At 46.2% G+C, this 24,217-nt stretch overlaps 1 protein-coding gene and 1 long non-coding RNA gene across 2 annotated transcripts in view; one reads left to right on the top strand and one right to left on the bottom strand.

Moving 5' to 3' along the window:
- The window catches only part of PRELP (proline and arginine rich end leucine rich repeat protein), a 28,452-nt gene extending 13,306 nt beyond the window's left edge, over nt 1-15,146 (top strand). The window contains exons 2-3 of the mRNA XM_079982382.1: nt 8,263-9,208; nt 13,576-15,146. Coding sequence (XP_079838508.1) covers nt 8,278-9,208; nt 13,576-13,751 — 1,107 coding nt within the window. The 5' untranslated portion in view covers nt 8,263-8,277 and the 3' untranslated portion in view covers nt 13,752-15,146. The remainder of the gene's footprint in view (nt 1-8,262; nt 9,209-13,575) is intronic.
- A 642-nt stretch (nt 15,147-15,788) lies between these two features.
- LOC307219290 lies at nt 15,789-19,207 on the bottom strand. The gene is made up of 2 exons (XR_013840350.1): nt 17,963-19,207; nt 15,789-17,925 (listed from the first exon to the last, which is right to left on the bottom strand). It is a non-coding gene; the product is annotated as an uncharacterized lncRNA (long non-coding RNA).
- Between the last annotated feature and the right edge of the window lie 5,010 nt (nt 19,208-24,217).

The following is a 24,217-nucleotide window of genomic DNA, read 5'->3' as shown; positions in this document are numbered from 1 at the left end:
GCCAGAATAAAAAATGTGTTGGCCTGAAGCCCACAAAGAAAGGGAACAATGTGATCTTGAGGACTAGGGAGTTGTACAGCCCGGCTTTCATAATTCTCCTGTGTCTTCACCAAGATATTTATCTATTAATTTATTTTTGCTGGGTATGTTGTTTCCAAAGACAATTCAAGCTGTTGGTATTAAGCTATGAGTCTGTCATGGCTTCGGAACCAGGTACCTTAAGGACTGCTTTATGAGTACCAAGCTATATGGAAGTTAAGATCCTCTACTGAGTTCTTTCTCAGAGTGCCACCGCTGTTGGCAACAAAGGGGGTGAGTGCCCAGAGTGTAATATTCCCTCGTGGAGGAGTTTGTCTGGCTGTCTTTAAGACTGGCAGATGAAGGTGGGGGCAAGGGGTGCGCTCCACCCTGGGTGCCATCTGGGGGTGTGTGACATCGCGTCTGCCCCTGCCCCCGGAAGCTCGGCGCTTGCCGCACACCACCGGGACACTCGCCACTTGCCGTGCATGTCCTGGAATGTGTACCGCTTGCCATGCACCCCCCAAGGGCGGCGCGCCATGCCCCCTGGGACGCATGCCAGCCACGCTCCCAGATGTACGCCACTCCCGGTGCCGGATATATATGAATGAATAGGAGCAGCCCACCCATGAGGCAAGGTGTCATGACCTCCTCAGACAGCAGGATCCACAGGGGCAGCTGATATGGCCTCCAAGGAATGCATCACTTGCTGATACTGTGGTGGCGACAGCAGCAGCAGCTGCAGCATGCTCCTTGGAGGTTGAATCTGCCACCTCCTCAGCTTCCTAATACCATGTCTCCTCCTAATGTCGCATCTACAGCAGCCACATGGTGGATTGGAGACACTGCTAGTCTCCTCCCAGACCTGTTCGAGATATAAATCTTTATTCCCCCTGATGTAGATCTTCACTCACTCCTTCTTCCTTGGCATGGAGGCTGAACATTTTGTGGTCTACCTCAGGCACCAAAATGTCTTGAGCCAGTCCTGTAAATGACTGTAAAATGAGCAGTTAAGGTGCATGACAACTGGCCCTTGTACATTAAGGTTACCAGATTTTTTTCAATGAATCCGGGGACACTTTTCAACTTCAATGGATTTTGTCAGGGGACTGATTTGTAAATCCGGGGACTGTTCCCGGTAAACGGGGACGTCTGGTAACCTTATTGTACATACTCCCGAGGTTTCATGGAGAGTGTGCACATAATCTGTTCATGAAGAAGGAAGTGTGCACATTTCCCCAACACGCTTTAGAAAATGTGCATAGGTAAAAGGTAAATGTACCCCTGCCCGTACGGGCCAGTCTTGACAGACTCTGGGGTTGTGCGCCCATCTCACTTAAGAGGCCAGGGGCCAGCGCTGTCCGGAGACACTTCCGGGTCACGTGGCCAGCGTGACATCGCTGCTCTGGCGAGCCAGAGCCACACACGGAAACGCCGTTTACCTTCCCGCTGGTAAGCGGTCCCTATTTATCTACTTGCACCCGGAGGTGCTTTCGAACTGCTAGGTTGGCAGGCGCTGGGACCGAGCAGCGGGAGCGCACCCTGCCGCAGGGATTCGAACCGCCGACCTTTCGATCGGCAAGTCCTAGGCGCTGAGGCTTTAACCCACAGCGCCACCTGCGTCCCAAAGAAAATGTGCATATATTGATGTAATTATGTACATTTTCTGGTCATTATGCATAATCCCCAATTAGCCATTATCTGGGCTGTTTCTGCCCCACAGACTAATCTTATATGGTCTTCAGCATATCCTCAGTCCAGTCTACTTTTCACCATTCTCAGCAGTTCTCCAGTCAGCTGAGCAGCGAAACAGGGATGGAAATGCAGGAAGAGGAAAGCTTAATATCTTCCCTGCTCCTTCCACCATATTGATAGAAATTGCTCCCCTACGCTGCTATTAAGCTCGGGAAAATGTTGAATAGCAGCATAGGGTCAGTAATCACTGGAATCACAGGGGAGGGAAAAGTTAACTAGTTGAGAAAGGGTTGCCATGCAAAGAAAAAAGAGCTGGGAGAGAAAGAATGTGAAGAACCAGAATTCTCATGGGAAGGAAAGTGGAGGCAACACCGAATTCTCTGAGGAATCAACAGAAGCTGCTGCCAAATAATAGGAATTGTTAATATTGATTCTGCTAAGCAGGGATGCTTTCACAAGAGCACTTGAAAAAATAATCTTGCACTAAGTGTGATTGCCCCCTGAAAGAGAAAGCAGCTCATCATTGTGAACTCTTCTGTGGCATGAGCCTGTAACCTTTTTCATGTAATAGTTTCTCAGTACTAGGTATGGGGAAACTGTGGCCCTCCAGATGCTGCTGGCCACCAGTTCCCATCAACCCCAGCCATACATGGCCAATAGTCAGAAATGATGGCAGTAGAAGTTCAACAATAGCTGGAGAACCACTGTTTCCCCACCCCTGATACAGGAGGAGATGGTCCTTCAAGTAACCTAGTCCCAGGATATTTGGTTTATTGATTTAAAGGTACTAACAAGCACTTTGAATTGGGTTCAGAAATGAACTGGTGGCCGGTGCAGATGGAATAGCAATGGAGTCAAATGGAGGATGTGACTGTGTTCTGCACTGATTGCTTGTTTGCTTCAGAGACAAATCCACTGCAGGGACCTATAACAAAGCTCCAGTGGCCTCATTTGTCTTGCAAAAATGCCATGAAAAGGTGGTGATGGCTAACACACCACCAGGTGTGGAAATGTGGCTGTCTGAGAGGTTTTGCGGGGGTGGGGAGGAAGCACTTTTCAAGGGAATATTTCTAACCTCTCCCTTCCCTTTATTCCTTATCCTGTTCTTTGAAAAGGAAAAGGCATTGTCCAGGCATGGCTATTCGTAGCTTTATCTGTAGTTTGTCCCAAAGTATGCTAAATACATGATGGGTGCATGTACACACACACAAACTCCGGGAACCCTTTGTGTATCGCGCTGAATATTTCCAGCACTATCCCCAACTTTCAATGTATCGCATGGAACATTTCTGCACCATCACATTACATCTGCAACAACAGCGGTAGGAAATAAAGTAGCACACTTGGAACAGTGATATGTGAGAGGCTTCCAGGCCTACAGTGCCAGGTTGCTCTGTAAATCATTTTGACCTATGTCACTCGAGCAAGTAAGAAAACACAGGGCGAGTCTGTGTACTACTTCTTTTTTTAAGCCAATGTAATCAAGACTACAAGCTCTGTGTCAATCTAATGGCTTGTCTAAGAGAGAAGCAAGATGCTTTGTACACATTTTCACACACCATCCTGTAATCTTATGGAAGTGTCTCTCTGCTGAATTGACTTTAGGTTAGCTTTGACTGGTAATCTTCCTTCTTGCAGAAACCTATCTGCTTAGCAAGTCTGTTCAAAGGCGGGTCAACTGCTGTCAAAATTTCAAAAATCCATTGTCACAGTACCATGTCTGGGTATTATCATAAATGTGGCTTGTGATTATAGGCCTATAACCCACTTTAGCTAAGTAGTTATATTGTTAATTTTCAGGGCTTACCTCTGCTTAAAAACCTCTAATGAGGGAGAGCTCACCATCTTCAAATGGAGTTTATTCCACTGTTGAATAGTTCTTACTGCCAAAAGGTCTTCCTGATGATGAGTCGTGATCTCTTTTTGCAACTTGAATCTATTGGGTCCTAGCCTCAGAGCAGGAGAAAACAAGCTTGCTCCATCTTCCATGTGATAGCCCTTTAGATATTTGAAGTTGGCTATCATACCTCCTATAACTCGCCTCTTTTCCAGGCTAAGCATACCCAACTCCCTCAACCATTCCTCATAGGACTTGGTTTCCAGACCCTTGATCATCTTGGTTGCGCTACTCTGCATATGTTCCAGCTTGTTCATATCCTTCTTAAATTTGGGGGCCCAGAACTGGACCCAGCACTCCAGAACTGGTCCAACCAAGGCAGAATAGAGTGGGACTATGATTTCATTTTTAAGCCATATAGCTCTCAAATAAGCATGGCCTATGTTTTTCAGGGCTTTTATCTTTCTTTCTTTCTTTCTTTCTTTCTTTCTTTCTTTCTTTCTTTCTTGTCATCCACACTTCTGTTTGCCCCAATGCTTTCCCTTGGGAAAAGCTGCAGTTTAGCACTGAATTCGAACAAACAGCAATAAGGTTTCTGCTGATTGCTACTTGTTCCAGTTTAACACCAAATACCAGATTTTCTTTGGGAAAATGGCAGAACAAAGGCCAAATTGCTCAGACCTGTACCTAGAAAGCATGGAACAAGCAGAAAACCACTTGGACTCGTGTTTTCTAAGCACGGGACAAACGAAAGCATCAATGAGCCCTTTCTTTCGCTACTAGCATGATAATCTCTGGACTTAACATCTGACTTGTTGCCACTTCTGTGGCCTTTCATAACTGAAAGGTTACTCTTTTGGTAGCAGGTGTCATCCAGTGGGCCATATATGAGCTGTAATTCCACATACATGGAAAAGAAGCTAATGATATTCAAGTTCACAAGCAGCATCTTAAGCAATAAGGAACTTGGTTATACAGCATGAGGCTAGAGAACTGAAAATAGTCAGCCTGTAAGCGTTTCTTTAGTACACCCAATAAAACACGACTGCCGGGCCTTGGCAAAAACGGACTCTTGCGAGCACTATTATAAGATAGAGTTAAGCTACACAGACTTCATGTATCCGATTCTTCAGAAATCCCCTACAGCTCAGAACATTTCTCTTATCTTGCTTCACTTACAAAGGCCGTGTTCCCAGATGTGGGGAAATTGAACATATTGGTAGGCTGCACAGCACAGCAAGTGGAGCAACCAATATGTGCATTGCTCTGCCACAGTGAAATTAATAGGACAGAATAAGTCTGCCTGCCTGTGTGGCACAGAGATGCACAACTCTGTTTATCTCTGTGGTTGCTCATTGTGTGCGGGTGTTAGTACAAATAGGAGGGGGAGTGTGGCATATGGGTCAGAGCAGGACAGTTTGGGCCCATTGTCATGACTGGAATAGGCTCTGAATAGGCCTTTTTAATGGGTTGAAAGGTGTATACTTTAAAAACTAGAAATCTCTCTCTGTGTGTGTTCAGTTGGGTTTGGACAGTGCCACATTTAGGTGCTGAGTTGAGGGGGCACAACATTATGATGATGATATCACCTATATTTGTACAGGTCATACTGAGAAGGTCCATAAAAAACAGCTGTACCAAAAATAATTATTGTAAAAATAAGGAATATTGGGAGGCACCCAATTTTTTTCTTGCTCAGGACACCATATTACCAGAGTCTGGCCCTGGTTTGGGATTTGTCAGTTGATCCAAAAGAGCTGCATGAGGGCAGAGAGAGAGAGAGAGAGAGAGAGAGAGAGAGAGAGAGAGAGCTGCCTGTGCATTTTAATGGAGATATTTCAGTTCCTAGAGTTACACCAGCTTGACTCAGTGTTTCCAGTGTGACCAATTGCAGAATACATTCTAATATACCACAATTTGGAGCTGCTCTGTTAGGTGAAATAAGCAGAAGGAGCTGCAAAATGCAACACGGTCCCTTGACTTTAAATCTTGTGATTGGATTTGTTTTCAAAAGTCAACAACCGGAGGGCCACGGGTCTCCTGGACGAAGTTTCAATATGATTCTGCAAAGGGACTCTGGACAAGTTTCCAAAACAAGCACAATAACTTGTCTATGGTTGCAAAGGAAGTTTGTGACAGAGTATGGGCCTGAAACCATTTCTTTTCTGCCCAAGGGAGAAGCTTGCTCCTGTTTTGCTGGTTGCTGTAGCTGAGAGCCTGACAGCACCCTTAAGACTATTTGGTACTGATTCATTGTCTTGTGAGTCAGCTTCCATATTAAGCATAGATCACTAAGGCGATATTTCCATTGAACGTGTTCCAAAGCTGCAATAAACCATTTTGGCAGAACTTCTAATGGCTCCAGTGCCCCTTGGCACCATTTGAGGCTCCTAAGTTAATTAGGCCCTGCTTGTGCATTTTTACAACTGAGAGAAAAAGTGTGGTGCAGATTTCAGTGTAGGCGCTTGGTGGCAGTGCTGTTAAAATATCCATTTGTGCTGAAGTGGAACACTGTGGTTCAAAGCTGTCAGGATTTTTCCATGCTCAGTAGGAGGATGCCAGGAAACGAAGAAAGTAACCTCGCCCACCTCATCACACCCCAGCTAAGCAACTTTCCCTTTCCTCTCCATATGTTCTGACAATTTGCATTCACATTTGCCAGATACATTGTGTTGGAGTATTCACAACCTTGGAACCTCGGCAGCATTGCTCCTGCCTTGCTAAGGATTTAATAAGTTGACGGTTGCAAAATCACTTGGACCCAACCATTTCCCTTGCATGGCTTTAATGATGACAACCACTGTGCCTGTTTGGATCTAACTGCCTTGTGATTCGGGGTTTTAAAGACCAGATGTCCAAAGCACTTCTCCCTTCTCTGTGTGTGTCACATTCTTTTAAAAATCTGGCCATAATTGGAGCTGTGTTTGGTATGTTGAAAAATCTGCCACTTACTTTGATGCCTAATGAGAACCAAGTCCTTAGGAAGCCTGATGGATGGAGTGACGGAAAGCATGGGAAAACTTAATTCCATAATTTGAGTATTATTTTCTTTTTATTGATGACATCCTATGTTCTCTGGGTGGCACAGCTAAATATGGCTAGGATACAATATGGAAAATAAAATAAATCACAATTACCGTTTGAGACACAGCCCAGCAGAGATTAAGCAACACAATTAAGCATGAATAAGTCCTTAAAAATTTAAAGGATACACTAATAAAAGTAGGATGGTGGTGGGTGTGCAATTGAATTCCAATCTTCAGTGCTACCACATAAAATAATTTGGACCCAGAATTAGATAGATCCCCAAATACTTATTAGGACATATCACAAGCAGAGAACAGGAGCTAGTAAATGAAGTCATCATGAGAATAATAAAAAGAATCATTGTGTATGTTGGCACCTTTTTTTCTCTAGTTCAGCTTTCCCATGCAAACAATTAGCTTTGTGCAAGATGCACGTTTGGGTGGATCAAAAGCTGTTGTTATTTTCCACAGGATTCAGACAGGGCAGGATGGGAAGTTAAAATGCCTCCCATCAAATGCTGCAAGCAATTTAAAAATAAAAATAAAAAATTGAAGGAGCCACAGTCCAAATACATAGGTATAGGTGCATGATTCTTGTTTCCCTTCCTCACATGAAAAATGAAGAGATGGTAGACATTAGCTTTTCAGTAAGAAGACAGCAGTTCTCTGCACCTTTCTCAGCTGCTATTACACCTACAGGTTCTTTACAGCTTTCAAGGACATTGTTGTACAGGCTACAATTTGCTCACATTTCCTTCACAGCTGTGACCACGAGAAGCCCTCTTATTCCTCTGACAATCCTGAGAATAAGGGCCTTTCCAGATGGTTATTTAAGAAGAGGATGCTATTCTTCAGTAAGATATTTATGCTAGACGTACTCTAGCAGTGGCTGTGTGGTGTCCCAGCTTCCATGCAATGAATGGAAGGGCAGCCTTGCTGCAGAGGTTAGTGATGCTTATGCTTGCAAATAAGATAGATGTGCTCTTTGTTTTCAAGATGAAGGATACACACACAATTGAAAGGATGGTGCTGAAAAAAGAATGAGGTATTCTGGAAATGGAACTGGTTAGCAGGTGCTCCTCAGTTTTTCTAAAACATATACTTAAAAAGCTGTCCGAGTGTATACAGGATTGCAGAGGCATAGTTGGGGGGCATTGTGCACTGGGCGCCACATCGTGGGGGCAGCGCTTACCATGGGGCCTGCAGTGTGCTCAAGTCATGCATCCCTCCTGGGTGTGATGTGGTGGCTCAGGTGCCTGCAGGCTCCACACTGACTGAAACAGCAGTATGGGGCTTGCGTCTGCCCACCGCCTCCCCCTCAGCCACCCTACAGCTGAAGGGGAGGCAGCAGGCAGACTCCTTGGAGGCTCCGTGGTGCGTCCTGCCCCATCGCACCCCGCCCCTAGGGTGCGCACCCCTGCTCCGGGCACCTTAGCAGCTAGCTATGCCACTGCAGGATTGCTCTGTCTGACCATAAAAAGTTGTGCACCAAATAAGCTATGTAGTACTGGCCATTAAAACACACACACACACACACACACACACACACACACTTCACTTTTGCACCTAAAGGTACTCTGGTCGGGGAAATCCAGTGCTGGAGAAAAGGATAGCAACACTAAGTTAATGTCCAATATGTATGTGTCATGGTCCTATTTTTGATGGTTTCTTCTTGTCTTCTAACAGGTGACTGTCTAGACCATGAAGGGGCTTGCCAGACTGATTTTCCCACTCATTCTTGTGCTGATTTGTGAGGTGAATGGACAGAGGCGCAAGCCTGGAAGAAAGCGTGCTACTCCTCCACCCTCTGAACCAGTTGAACCTACAGAATTGCCTCCGCCTCTGCCACCTGGACCTCCCTCAGTTTTCCCAGACTGCCCTAGAGAATGTTTCTGCCCTCCAGATTTCCCTTCAGCCATTTACTGTGATAGCCGCAACCTGAGAAAAGTGCCCATCTTCCCACCCAGGGCCCATTATATCTACCTGCAGAATAACTTCATTGATGAGCTTCCTGAGGAGTCCTTCAAGAATGCCACAGAGCTGAGGTGGATTAATCTGGATAACAACCGCATCGCAAAGGTGAACAAGAAGGTGCTGGATAGGTTGGAAAGCCTTATGTTCCTGTACATGGAGAAGAATCATCTTAGGGAAGTACCCAACAATTTGCCTCCCAATCTGGAACAACTTCGGCTGAGCAGGAACCGAATCTCTAAGATCCCTGCTGGTGTATTCAACAATCTGAATCACCTCATCCTCTTAGACCTTCATCACAATGAGCTGAATGATGGAAACTTCAACAAAAATACTTTCAAGGGGCTCAAGAACCTCATGCAGCTCAACTTAGCTCACAACAGGCTACACAAGATGCCACCTTCAGTTCCCAATGCAATCCACCAGCTCTTCCTAGACGAGAATCAAATCGAAGACATCCCCAACAACTACTTCAAAGATTTCCCTAACTTGGCTTTCATTAGGCTTAACTACAATAAGCTCTCCGACAAAGGACTGCCCAAGAATTCCTTCAACCTCACTAACTTGCTGGTGTTGCACTTGGCATACAACAACCTCACCAACATCCCCTACATCAACTCCAAGCTGGAGCACCTCTACTTGAATAACAATTCCATTGAAAGTGAGTCAGCAGAGATCTGCAGTTGGCTAGGCCTACAGGAGAACATGTGGCAGAACCAAGCCACCTAAGAATGGTCATCAAGGCCAGTCCAAGACATTTTGCTTCCTGAGATGAAGCGGCAAATGGTGCCCAAGTCAAGATATATAGTGCCCATACTTTTAATCTGAGGCAGAAAATCTAGCCAATGCTTTTGGGCCATACACTTTTGGGCAAAGCCCATGTCAGTTCATAGGACAGGTGTCATCCCACAGAGTGCGCAAGCACAGTCATGGGAATAACAAAGCCCTTACTACCCCCAGATGTTTGTGCTGCTGGAGCTCCCACCACCTGCTGCCTTGATTGAAAAAATCTGCAGGAGAGCAGGAATGCAGAATCCTTTCCAGAAATTCTAAGCAAGCAAAAGAAACAATAAGCCATGAAACAACCGGCCCAAGTGCTATTCTCCCCCCCACACACACACTTTGCTTTAAACCTTTGGCACTCTGGAAGAGCAGTGGGTTAGGCCAATGAAGCCAACTTATACAATGGGCTCCAAAGAGAGAAAATGTAGTTAAATTCTGAGTAACTTTATTCACATCTGGCAGCTCAAGGCAAAAACATTTCATTTGAACCAGGCTAGCTCATTGATGCAACATTTATGACTCCCGTGCTCAACAGAACACAGTCAGGATCTAAGACTAATGATTCTTGTGTTAAAATTACAAGTTTTTGTTTTAAATTCATAACTTAGATTCACACGCCTTGGAGTCTCTAGTCTAAGGTTATCCTAAGGTCACACTTTACATCTTTTATTAGCAAGTACAAAGGCTAGAGACCTACTTTTAGAAGCAGGGAAATGTGGAGCTCAGATTTAGGGGCTTCTTCTTCTTAACCCCACAGCATTCAAGTTGACACTTAGCTTGGATATCACCTAGAAAATGCAATGGGACTTGCCCCGTTTCAGGAGGCACTCCCAAACCTCTTAACCCCTTGGGGAGTTTTCTCAGGATTAAGACCTAAAGGGTTTTAAAATTTCTTTTGAACAGATAAGCATGTGTTTCACAGCATCAGTTGTTCCATCTGTGCAGTAAGGATAAAAGCATTTTGCACAGCAGGGATATGATACTTGTGGGTGCAGATATTTTACTAAATGGTAATGGGGTCTCATTAGTGCTTCAGTTTGAGGGTACTAATTACTTCATTAGTTACTTTCAGTTAGAGATGCACTCCAGCAAAAGACATCACCACCCTTGCCCTTTGCTCTGCCTAGGTTGCTACATGAGGGAAAATATAATATAAGGAGAATCAACCTTTTGGGGCTGTGTAGGTGGTGTTCAACTAAGTTTACTCAGAGTAGAACCACAGAAATTAATGACAGGAAATAAGTTTAAATGGGTCTACTGTGACTAAAATGTTATTGACTACCACCCAGTGGGTACGTTTTGAACTTTAAGGAACGGCCATGGGTGCCAGTCACAAAATGGCTGCCATCAGGATGTGGCATAACAAGAAATGGCTGCCACTGCTCAAAGAGCAGAAAAAGAGAAGCACTTTGCACCTCTCCTCTGCTCAAATTGGATAGGAAGGTGGGTGTCCAAGCATGACAGATAAAGAAATGTTGGCATGTTTAATTGGTAATGTAAGAGTGGCTAAGCCAGTGCAGACAGGAACTGATTAGGAAGAGCCAACGTCTCTCTTATGTTGTGGGTTTTTTTCAATGGGTTAGGTACAAAGGCCTTTTGCAGACACCATAGGAGGTACTGGTGGGCACACTGCTGACCATGGGCGCCGAGTTGGTGACCCCATCCTAGCCCTGCCCCCTGATATTCTCAAGATGACTGAAACAATAAAAGAAGAAATGGCATGGATATAATCCTTAGCTGGTGCCATCGCATGAAATATAAACTGTTTGCACTGAGATTCAAGTGCACATAAGGTTCATGATTTAGCAACAGGAAGCAAATTCTGATTCATGAACTCTTATAATTAAGATTGCTGTTAATCATAATTGCAGTGCTTATAATGTGCAATGCCTTGGAGCCAAGCATGGCTTTTTACCAACCTCTTTGCCTTACATCCTCAGCTGGTTCCCTTAAAAAGGTTTTTCCCCCTCTCTCTTAATAATAGCTGCCACCCCTACCCTGGCTTCTCTAGGAAGGTGGAAATATATCAGCATGCTTCTGTTATATATTTTTAAAGCCCAGGTATCTGGCTTTCAGAAGCATAAGCACAGGAAAGCAATTGATCAAATGAAGGATTTGTTGTGCCCTGAACAAATTCCAAATCTGATGCAAGGTTTGCAATATTGTTCACGTTGCATAGCTTAAGAAAAGAAAAGAAAAAGCTGGCTCAGGGTGGGAGTTGGATGGGGACTGTGGCTTCATTGGTCTCTGCCATAGTCCTAATGAGAATTGGAGCCCCCCCCCCCCTCTCACACACACAGCATGAGTCTGATACTTGCAATGCCGATCCTTTGTCTAACAGGCTTGTTGAAATCCCCAAGTAGAGTCAAAGGTGGTTTGTTGATATCTAAATCCCATGCCATTGACACAGAGGAGGAAAGAAGCATATGTAAACATAATTTTACCAACCTACCACTACTCCAGGTTGGCTTTGCCTAAACATGGTACAAAAAGAGTATTAGACTTTACTCTTACTCAGTACTTTCACCAGTGGTGTGTGCCTTTGGATAACTGATCAGACTTCAGGGAAGTGATATAAGGAGGGTGGGGGCAGAGCCAATCAGGGCTAGGGATGAATGATATTGTAACCTAAATACGAGTAAATGTCTGCTAAGCAACAGATAAATTAACACCTAAAAACTGAGCCTTTTTAGAAAGGGTGTAGTAGCTGGCTACTTGATAACAAGCCTTCTGTATAGCCCTCTGAGCACTAGGGATTCCTCTAGCTTTTATAGCAGATATGGCAACACTTTGGGCCTCCAGATATTGCTAGATTTCCGTTTCCATTAGTCTTGATTGTCACACTGGCTGAGGCTGATGGAGTCTGGGAACATTTGGAGGAGCATAGGTTAGCGATCCCTGAATTACAGAATAAGATTCTTTGAAGAATAGATCAAAGGAAGAGGTTGGATGTTTTCCTGCTTAAATAAGGGCCTACTTTGTTGGTTAGTTTTTTTAAAAAAACAACAACTGTTTTTCCCCTTTAAATAATGTTAGCCAGTATTTATAAATCACAATCAGCAAAGGCCCAGTAACTTGTTTATTTTATCTTCATAACATCCCCAGCGAGGGAGCCATTTGAATAGTTTCATTTTACAATAATAATACGGATGCGAGTCTTCATTAGCCTGAGGCCATCTAGTGTTATGTTTGAGCAGGTCTTTGGAACCTAGAAGTGGAACAACACCGTTCTGTTGATATAATGCTGCTGCTGCTTATCATCACCATCTCAGGGGCACTGAATGTCTCCTACCAAAACTAACTTGAAGGGTATTCAAGATCCCCTGTAGAAATACATGTCTGTGTTGTTGGTATGGTAGGACTCAGATGGCAGAGGTGCATAGGAGGGCAGTGGGGGCCTCGGAGCAGAGTTCCGGGTCTTCCTAAGCCTCTTCCTTCTCTCTCTCCGCCTCCCCCCTTTTGCCCAGAATCAGAGCTGCTCAGTGACAAATGCAGACTGATTCAAAGGCTTAACCTGCAGAGAGACCCAGTGGCCAATTTGTCTTCCATATGGGAAACTGAGTGCAGGTTTCTCAGTTTTCTCCATGTGGTTCACAACGAGCAAAACTTGTATTGCTTACCTAAATGCATCCCATCACTTTAGCAGTCAATAGTTATACATGAATGAAGTCACATATCCGTACCAAGCATTTAGTTATATTTTTACATCGGATCTGCTTTAAGATTGGAATGTACAGATTGCAATATTGTGTACTAGTCTGAATAGTACAGGGATGGCATGGATATCCAATATGCTAAACACCAAGCTGTGCTACATTAATCCCTTTTCTAAGCAGCCTTGGAATGCAACATTCAACCTTTTCTAACATTTTATATCTATGTGCATTTAAAGCTATGTTCACTTTTGTGGTGTGGGTACACACAACAGCATTGTTGCCAACCTCTTTTGAAAGATGTCTGTATCATTTATAAACTAGATTACACAGGCCTATGAAATGGGGGAAGGGTGATATGGGACTTGAGGAATGAGCTGGGAAAGCCCTTGTTCAAAGCAGACAAGGAGGATTTCTCCAGATATTTCACAGTGATGAATGGAAACATAGGTCTTAAAGCCAAAAGGGACCACTGCATAACCTTGGATTTCAAATTGACGATTGGTGGAAGACCAGAGGGTGAAAAGAGAAGTGCAGAATCAATTATCTTGACTCTCCTAACTTACTGCTGTGCTTTCTTTTCTCTGTTTAGAAATCAATGGGACCCAGATTTGCCCCAATTCTATGGTCGCTTTCCACGATCCGTCCTCAGATTTTGAAAATGTGCCCCGTCTTCGCTATCTGCGCCTGGATGGCAACCATCTGAAGCCACCGATCCCCTTGGACCTGATGATGTGCTTCCGACTCTTGCAATCTGTCGTGTTCTAAGCCTCGCAGCAATCACCACTCCTCTGGGACTTTGGCTTTGCACAGTGACTTGATTTCAGTCTATGTTAGACATGGGGAATATATGTTATCATCCCTACCCTGACCTTGCTGCCCCAGTGCCTTCTCTTTACTGCTCCATTCTGCTGCCTCCTCCTCCTTCTGTTGCAGGAAACTCTGCAGGTCTTGTTTTACACAGCATCTTACGGAGTCTCCTAGGAGAGTTCCACAGATTCCTCTTTGATATGTGTATTATCCACAGAAGTGCTAGAAGTCACAGTAATACTGGCTTCTTAAATATCAACTCCTTAATTTGTCTCAAAATTAGAGAAGAGAACACACCCAGATGCAGCATTTGTGTTGTACTCTTGCTGTCTAACACTTCAGATTGAGTTATTTGCACCCACCCACCCCTAGCCAACAACACCAAGCTTATAAAAGAAGTTGGATTTGTTATTATTACCAAGACCAAAAAGAAGAAGAAGAGGAAGCAATTTCATTTAAATAGGTAAAATTTCAAAGTGGCATTTGTCTAATAAGGATGCTGGATCAAAAGGAAAGGGAAATTCAAATTTATTTTTAGATGACGGGCACTCATAAATACCATGGTAAGAGAAACACCATACTGTGGCATGTGGTAATCAATAGATAAAAGTGCATAGCAGATTGTATTCTGTGGAGCCATGTGAAGTGCATTGTGGGTACAATGAAGAGTGACAGAGAACAGATATTTCCCCCGTTTATGCTCTTATGGGATGATACGGGTGATGGTAGCAACATACTGTCAGTATGTTTACCTGAGTTGCCAAACATAATGTGATCACCGAGATTCGGATGATGGTACTTTAACAGCACCATTTTAAAATGAGAATAATTGCTTGATTAATTACTCATTCTCTTCCCCACAGTATAATTCCACTTCAGTTTGCTACTGTGACACAAGTGCAGTACTAGAGAGAAATTGCCAAAGGATAGAACGGTGTACCTGGAAAGGACAATCCCATTGCCATGATGATTTGAAGGATATGGCCATACCTTCTTGCTCATGTGTATGTGTTTGTATGTGGGAGTCTTTTTGCATAAGAGGCTGCTTATCAGAACTCTCTGTTGCCTCACTAGCTTTCACACAATTTCCCTTTGCAATGTCTATACAGGACAGATGTCACAAAGGAAATTGTGCCTCCCCATCCTTCAGGCAATGTCCCCTTGAAGCTCTCAGGCATAATGTTGCTTTCCCTTTCAGTAAAATTACTCAAAGAGGAGGAGCAACGGCATGCCAAAATACAGTAGAGAGAAGCCGTGGGCATGTGGAACTGAGCTAGCATGGACTATTCTCTTGGACTAGGAACAATAAACATATGGTATATTGTTATGTTAGAAACAACTAACAGATATTAATAGAGTCCCATGTAGATGAGTAGATACCCCTCCATTGTGTGTGTGTGTGGGGGGGGGTGTAGCAGGGTACCAGTGGTGAACCTTAGGCTCTCAAATTCCAACGGCACCCTGTGAGATGCTAAAATTTGGTGCCCCCACCTCTTGCACTTTGTTATACAGCATTATTGTGGTGCCCCCTACAGTGTGGTGCCCAGTGGGCCCTAACCAGTCATACTAGCCTGAAATAGCTAATGCCTTGCTTGTGGGTAGGGACAGACAGACCCGTTAAAGCCTAGTCTGTCCTAGTTCCAGAGGAGGCAAAGTCTACCCGATTCCATTTCTGGGTAGATTTTTAATTGGAAACCTGTAAGAAAAAAAATCGACCTGAGAACACACACTTAAAAAAAGAGAAGTACTCATGAGATGATTTGAGGGTTGTGTGCTGCCTCCATTACTCTCCCCAGGTCTCCTAAAAAAACTTCTAAAAACAGGGTATCAAGTTGTCAAAGCCTGAGTGGCTTGCATTCCGGGCATCTTGCCACTACATGTCATGAATGCACATAGATCAAGCCCCACTGGGAGTGACAGGACAATACCCTCTCATTGTTTTCAGGAGGAATTCTGTGGAAAAAGCATGGCCTCCCCAGTCCTTTTTTTCTGCTGTGCTGCAGTCTCTTTATCTTAGCTTGTCTTCTGAACTGGGACTCATGGCCAAGCGTTCTCCTCACTAACCACAAGCTGTAGCCAAAGCCTGTTACCCACCCTACTTTCTGGAGTAAGAACTGAGACTGAGAAATAGGGGCAACACAAGGATTTAAATTTAAGCTGCCCATATGCATTATTCCACACACCAGGCCCTACCAATAAGGTGAAAATTTAGGTGCCGGCCTCCTGCAGCTTAGGGCAGCTTCTGGCTTAATAGCCTCCTGAGTTAAAAGATAGGCTTTTCAATGTGATTTTGCAAGCACTTCCCATATGACAGTGGTTTTCAACCAGCGTGCACACTGGGGTGCCTTGAATGATGGTCAATGGTGCAACGGGCAACACTAGCCTCTGTCCCTCTTTCTTCCCCTCCCTCCTCTGATGCCCTCTCTCATCTCTGCCTACCAAAGGCTTGCACAGCTGTTTATTGCAGTAGCCCAGTCTATAAGCTCCCCAGGCAAATGGTGCCTCTGGGAGGCACCTCTCTTTGGGGCTGGGGGGGGGCAGCAGTGGCTGCCCAGAGGGCTCCCAAGGAGAGGGGAGAGGAGGCTGAGGGAACAAGGGAGGGTGTTCAAAAAAGGGTGAAAGGTTTCCAGCTCTGCAGGCAAGGGGTGACATAACTGGGCTCCTGAACCCCACAGGGGTGCCACAGAAAGAATGCATTTGGTCAAGGGAGCTGTGGACTCAATAACATTGAAAACCTCTGCCACATGGAAACATTCAGGGGCGCCAACTATAGGTGTGGAAGGGGTTTTGGTGCCCTCAATATTTGTGTGCAGGGGGCCAAGTCCCCCAATATTGAGGGGGCCACCATCCTTCGCTGATGATGGGAGAGCGCTGGCGTGCTGGGCAGGGGCAGCACAGGCAGAGGGGGAAGATCACCCTCTTTGCTTCCCAAATGCCCCTGCTGCTGGGAGAGCACTGGCATGCTAGGTGTGGGTGGGATGCATCCTGTGACGCCGAGCCCCCTCAGTGTCAGCACCCCTGGAAACATTACTTGAGGATTAGACATCTATGTGACTTTGTCCAGAGCTGTGTCCACAAACACAACTTTACTTGAAAACCCTAGGATTCTGTTCAGAGATCCATTCAAGAAATGTCACAGTCCCCAGGTAACATTCCCATGCAGAGGTGCTTGCGTAATAATTTTGAAATGTCAATTGGTGAACATAAACATTACATCAGAAGGGGACCCCAGCGGATAAACAGGGCACAAGACTTTCCTATTCTGCTGACCTATGTGAGTCACTTCCAAAACATGGGGCAGTTCTCTTCTCCTAATCACTTGACACCGACTGAGCTATGTTTGCTCAACTCACTTCCATGACTCAGGCCCCTTTTGATCCTCATGATTTGCTCTGCCCCAAGAGCCAGGTTCCACTCTGCACGCTCTCTAAATCCTTCTTTATAGCCAATCAAGTCTTTTTACAGCTTAGTGAAATGAAACTCAGTGGGGGTTTCTTGAAAGAAAATTAGGTTTTGGACCCGTGCATAACTTCTTCAGTTGAGATTCTTCAGCACATTTTCATATTTCAACCTCAGTTCCAAGAGCGCTAATGACTCTCCGGTGACTCAGAAAAGCTGATGATTTAGTTCACTGGCCACTCTCATGTTCTCTTCTCCTTTCACATTGGATTTGAAGATTTTGTTATGTGCTTCCCACTTACCTAAGCTGAAAGGCAATGACACAGGGTCTAGCTTTCTTTGGATGAGAGAGCACTGGAGACATAGAGTGTCTTTATAATAACTGAAGTATAAATACGCAAGCAGAGCATAATAGAAATAGAGACTTCTAGAGAAGGACCTGCACCCTCAGGTGTTTCACCTTCAACCATCAAACAACTCCAGATTCTTCCGCTGCCTTCCTGATCCTCTCTTACAATTCAGATTGAAAGACTTGAACACTGAGAAATAGCTCCTGTCATGATTTTTCCTGTAGTCCCTTTATCACTTCTGTTATACTTCACAAACCAGTATGAAGTCAACCATGCTAAATGTAAATGAAGCTCTGCAATCAGCAATATACACAACCTACCCTCTTCTTTCTTTCTATCATCTATCTATCTATCATCTATCTATCTATCTATCATCTATCTATCTATCTATCTATCATCTATCATCTATCTATCATCTACCATCTATCATCTTATCTAATCAATCTCTGCTCATTCCAAACCACTGCTTGGGTGGAGCCTTAATCCAAATCCCTTGAAAACAGAGGACTGGATTTTGTCCCTAATGACCAAACAACCTCAGTCCACTGGACATCCCTCCGGATAAAACTCAGCATATCCCACTGGTACCCATGTTGGGGTTGGGCATGCTTGGGATCATTTATTTTAATGGAAATGCAGGCATGAAACTTGCTTTTAATTTAATCTATCTATCTATGGGGCCATACTTGGCCTTTTGTTACACCAGTGTAAGCTAGTGTAACCCCATTGATATTTGTTGAGTTACTCTGGATTTATGCTTGTAACATTTGGAACATGATCTGCTGGTTTCTTTTTATATCATATTAAATATGTTGTGTAAGTTTCAAGTCTATGCTGTGGTAAACTTCATCTGCTAATTTCTGTTAAAGTTACAAAAGAAGATCAGGCCATTTCCCCCTGATCAATTGGTAATCCTATTTCATATGATATCAGCTACAATATACACACTGATTTGTTTTCAGGGGTTATATGGTGTTGGGTATCCAATAAGTATCCATAGCTGTCAATGTTTCCCTTTTTTTAAGGGAAATTCCCTTATTCCAAATAGGATTCCTCGCAAGAAAAGGGAAAAGTTGACAGCTACATGAGTATCCATTCTGATTTGTTTGTGGGGAGGTTAGATGATGTTGCATCAAAGCAAGGGTTAGCCACACTTTTCAGCATATTTCCCAACATTTTCCTTCTAATAAAAAGTCTCATGTTTTGGGGAAGTCGGCCTGTTTGCATGACCTCCCAATCAACTTCAACCTGAAGCTGGTATCTGATTGAATCACACCTGAAAATGGACACAATCTGGAAGTGCCCCCAATGGATGGGTTCAGCAATAAACTGGTAATGGAAGCTCCCCCACCCTCCACCAGTCTCCATATAAGCAGAGAAGCTTCACTTCCTTGATTTTTGCATCTTGGCATGCTATTAAAGATGCAGGGTTGTTTTTTTAAAGCTACTACAACAATGTCATATAATTCCCTTTTAATTGCTTGGAAAGCCTGTACAATCATCCATGCACTTCCTGGACTGGGCAGGCTATATGCATTGAAACTAATCAATCGATCTATTAATTACATTCAGATTCTTCTTTGCTCTCTTTGACAGCTATTTTCAATTGTTTGGTCCAGACAGAGCACAGAAGATTCATCACAAAACAAACAAATTTAATTTAATTTAAACTAAAAGAAAATTCCTAATAATGCTGTCAAACTGATTTCATTTCTTATTATGTCATGTTTCTGCCCCCCCCCACATAAGAAATATGACTACAGCTGCCGTAGAAGACCAAAACAGTACTGTAGTACTATTTCTGAGAGGTTTTTATGCCTAGTTTCTGAGGATATATCAGTTCCAGGCTCATGTGTGAAATGACACAAGTTATATACCCATCTCTCAAGGATGGATCTGATTGGCTTCAAACTACTCCCAGGAGCCCTGTGCAAGTAAGAATATATCTATCATCTATCTATATCTATATCTATATCATCTATATCTATATCTATATCTATATCTATATCTATATCTATATCTATATCTATATCTATATCTATATCTATATCTATCTGTCAGGGACTCAGCGGGAGCGCAGGGAGGAGAGGAGATGGAAAGCGAGGGGGAGCAATCTGAGGGCAGCGTAGGAGAATATGACAGCAGCCCGATAGATTCCATGAGCCTCTCCAGCGAATCGGAAGATTTACAGAAGGGGGCGCCGATGGGCAGGGCAAGGGGCGACCCAAGGGGGACACCCCAGAAGCAAGGGGCCAGCGGGGACTCCCAGAGCACCAGTTGCAAATCAGGACCAGCTTCCCCACCAGAGCGTAGTGGGGGGGAGGAGTCCCAGGTGTCAGAGCCCACATATGCACCACCAGCGAGAGAAGATGAGTCAGGGTGGACCACGCCTCCATCGGAGAGCGAGTTAACGGTTAAGAGGAAAGTTGCAGGCTGGGCGCGCGCGCCAAGTTCAAAGGTACAGGCGAGCGGCACAGAAGGTAGCCCGGATAGGGAACCAGGTCCTAAAGCCCGCCGGAAGGAGGGGCAAGAATCGTCAGGGTCAGCGTCAGAGGAGTCGAGGAAGGATGAGACCCTAGCGGGCAGGAGGGCCCAGAGGAGAAAGGAATTTAGGAAGAGGTGGAGCAAAGCGAGAGTCTTAAACTGGTGTGGAGGGGGAGGAGACTCAGACAGGACTTCGCCGGTCTAAGCTCGGGACGTAGAGCTGCACGCTGCGGCTTTGAAATGGAGACTGAACCTCAATAAAGACTTTTGTACATAACTACAGCCTAGCGTTGGTCCTCTGTGAGCTGGGACCTGGAGGCAGCTCTGACAGTAAGTCCTGTCTCAAATTTCAAAGAACCTCGCAACGTGAGAGGACGCAGCGAGGGGCGAAGATTGGTGCTTCGCGAGCTCACAAAAGCAGCACAAGATGACTACAGAAGAACGATTGGCAGCTTTGCAAGAAGCCGTGGTACAACTTAACGCAGAAATACGAGCGGCAAAGAGGAGAGAAGAGGAATCAGATGCTGTCTGCAAGGATCTGCAAAACAGGTTGGAAATGCTGACTAAACAGGGGCCACCGGCAGCCAGATCAGAAGGGATCGGGCTCGGGAAGAGAGGGGGGAGCCTGGTGTCGCATTTCGATGGGAGTCTGCAGCAATATCCTAACTTCAGAGCAGACGTAGTTTTTGCGCTAAAGTTGCTGGAGAAGGACTTTAGAGATGAGCAGGAGAAAGTAGGCTTCATACTAACGCATCTCCATGGAGAAGCTAAAGCGTGGTTGCGCAATCTGTGGAGAGATAATGATCCAGCCCTCCAAAACGCAAAAGCCTTCATTAAGGCGATGGACGATTGTTTTTTATCGGAGATAGATGTCGATGTCGCTAGAAAAGAGATTCACGGTCTGAAACAAGGCAGAGCCACTGTAAGGCAATATCATTCCCGCTTTTTTGCATTGGTCAACGCGCTGGGATGGGAAAAAGACTCAGCGTCCGTCAGGGACCTGTTCTGGGAGGGGCTGAACGGGGCTGTGAAAGACGAAATCGCAAGGGGGGAGAGGCCACGGAGCACTCAAGAAGTGGTCCAGAAGGCGTTGACGATTGGTGTGCGGCTGGAAGAACGTCCCTGGAGCAAAGATGAAGGGCGTTGGGGACGCACGCCAGCAAGGGCACCTCCTTTCTTCCCCAGAGACTCAGCGCGCGCTCAATCCACGCCTCCACTGGGAGGGGGAGAGGAGCCGATGGAGATAGGTGGTGCCAAGGCTCAGTCAGCGACCAGAGCCCTCACACCAGGAGCAGCCAAGGTGAAGCCTCCTAGAGGGAACAGGAAGTGTTACATCTGTGAAAGTGCTCAGCATATGGCAAAAGAGTGCCCCCAGAGGCTCCACAAGCACAATGCAGCCTCAGCAAAAGTAACAGAAGCAGCTCAGCAGAGGGAACCGCAGCAGGGAAACGACGAAGTCTGGCTGGAAGCAGAGCCGCTGGGGCCCAGCCAGACGAATCAGTGAAGCAGTCCCCAGGAATCTTACAGCCCACAGACCCCCTCCCGCCCAAACCAGTGGTGCAGCTCACCGCAACACTCCAGCTTCCCAATGGGCTCACCATGGAAGTGCCTATTACCATTGACTCTGGTAGCAATGCAGACTTTATGGGGGTGGATTTCATCAAGCAACATAGCATAGCGCTCCTGCCTGCCACGATGCCCCTGAAAGTAGTGACAGTCGATGGAAGAGAATTGCTGGGGGGACAGGTGGTACAGCAAACGCCGCCAATGGTGATGCGCATTGGAAATCACCGCGAAGTCATCAGCTTCAACGTCACCCAACTGTCAGACACGCCCATAGTGTTGGGCATGAGCTGGTTGGACAGGCACAGCCCGGCATTGGCATGGTACCAGCGTAAATTGACCTTCTGCTCCTCCTACTGCGCAGAACATTGCATCATGACTAACCAGGAGGACGAGGGGCAAGAGGATGACCCACAGCTACAACTGGGCATGCTGCAAGCTGTACCCGACAAGTACAAGGCGTTTTTGGAGGTCTTCTGCGAGAAGGAAGCGGACAAGCTGCCTCCCCACAGACCCTACGACTGCAAGATTGACCTCCTGCCGGGGGCAACGCTGCCGACCGGAAAACTGTACTCCATGTCTGAAGACGAACTGCGAGAGCTCAGGGAGTTCATAGATCACAATTTGAAGCGGGGATTCATCCGAGAATCCAAAGCAGTGGGGGGCAGTCCTGTTTTCTTTGTGAAGAAAAAAGACACGCCCCAGAAGAGGCTTGTAGTTGATTTCAGAATTTTAAATTCGAAAACCAAGCCCACGGCTTTCCCGATGCCCAAGATCGACGACTTGCTCGCGACGGTGAGAAAGGGACGCATCTTCACCAAGCTGGATCTACGAGGGGCGTACAATCTTATACGCATGCGGGAGGGCGACGAGTGGAAGACGGCCATGTTCACGCCCTTGGGCACCTATGAGTATAGGGTTATGCCTTTCGGTTTACAAAATGGCTCCCACTGCTTCCAAGCCTTCATGCATCACGTGTTAGCGGGGCTCCTATACAAGAAGTGCGTCTGCTTCCTGGACGACATTCTGATCTTCTCGGAATCGCAGGAGGCTCACGAGAGAGATGTCAAGGAAGTCCTGCAAAGACTACGGGAGCACAGGCTTTACGCCAAGCTGGAGAAATGCCAGTTCGACATGACGGAGGTGGATTTCCTGGGCTACAAGCTGTCCGACAAGGGAATCGCCATGGACAGCGCCAAGGTACGATCAGTACTGGACTGGAAGAGCCCGCGCAATCGGAAGGAGGTCCAGAGGTTTGTCGGCTTTGCTAACTTTTATCGCAAGTTCATCAAGGGTTTCGCTATGCAGACGGCGGCCATCACGGACACCCTCAGCTCCAAGAAGAAGAAGTTCATCTGGACGGACCAGGCGGAGCAGTCCTTTCAGAAACTCAAGCGTCTTTTCGCTTCCGAGGAACAACTGCTGCATGTGAACCCCAGCAAGCCCATGAGGGTGGAGACGGATGCCTCCGACAGAGCCGTGGGGGCAGTCCTGTTGCAGCGAGACCCGCAAGGGGATTGGAGGCCGTGTGCTTTCTACTCCAGGAAGCTCAGCAAGTCGGAGCAGAACTACACCATCTGGGACAGAGAGTTGCTGGCCATTCATGCAGCATTCAAGGCGTGGCGGCACTTCCTCATCGGAGCCAAACACACGGTGCAAGTTCGCACGGACCATAAGAACCTGGAGTACTGGCGCACGGCGCGGTTCCTGAACCAGAGACACATCCGCTGGGCGGAGTTCTTTGCGGATTTCGACTTCAGGATAGAATATATCCCCGGAGACAACAACGTCATGGCTGATGCGCTATCCAGGAAGCCGCAGTATCTGGAGGAAGCAGCACCGGTAGCGGCCAAACACATTTTCGCACCCAAGGCGTGGGCATGCGCTTCTGCCACAATAGACCTGGAAGCGATACGGCGCGAGCTGCGAACAGATTCCTTCGCGCGCTCCAAGATGGAGGAGGTGCGCAGCGGCACGGCAAAGGACGACGAGTTCCAGATACGCGACGGACTGCTCCTCCGCAAGGGGGCCATCTACGTACCGGGAGATGAACTCCGCGCGACAGTACTGCAACAGCTACACGACGCACCCAGCGCCGGACATTTCGGCAGGGAAAAGACGGTGGAATTGGTAGCCAGAGACTTTTGGTGGCCCAAGATGCGGGGAGAAGTCGCGGAATACGTCACGAGGTGCGACACCTGCCAAAGGGCCAAGCCAGTACACAGACCGCCGGCGGGACTGTTAGAACCGCTACAGACCCCGTCCGAACCGTGGGAGAGGGTAGCCTTGGACTTTGTCACTGACCTGCCCAGCTCGAGGGGCAAAACAGCAGTACTTGTGGTAGTCGACATGTTCACCAAGATGGCGCACTTCATTCCTTGCGCGAAGGTGGCCACAGCGGAACAGACAGCCAAGCTGTTCATAGACCACGTGTTCAAGGTACACGGCCTGCCACGGTCTATCCTGTCTGACAGGGGGCGCCAGTTCATCTCGAGTTTCTGGCGGAAGCTGATGGGGATCCTGAACGTCAAGGTCAACCTAGCGTCGGCAAGACACCCGCAGACCAACGGACAAGCGGAGAGGGTCAACGCCATCATGCAGCAGTACCTGAGATGTTACGCCAACCAG

Source organism: Podarcis cretensis (genome assembly GCF_951804945.1).
Source record: "Podarcis cretensis genome assembly, chromosome: 6".
NCBI classification, from domain to species: domain Eukaryota; kingdom Metazoa; phylum Chordata; class Lepidosauria; order Squamata; family Lacertidae; genus Podarcis; species Podarcis cretensis.
This window is presented reverse-complemented; position numbering and strand designations above follow the sequence as displayed.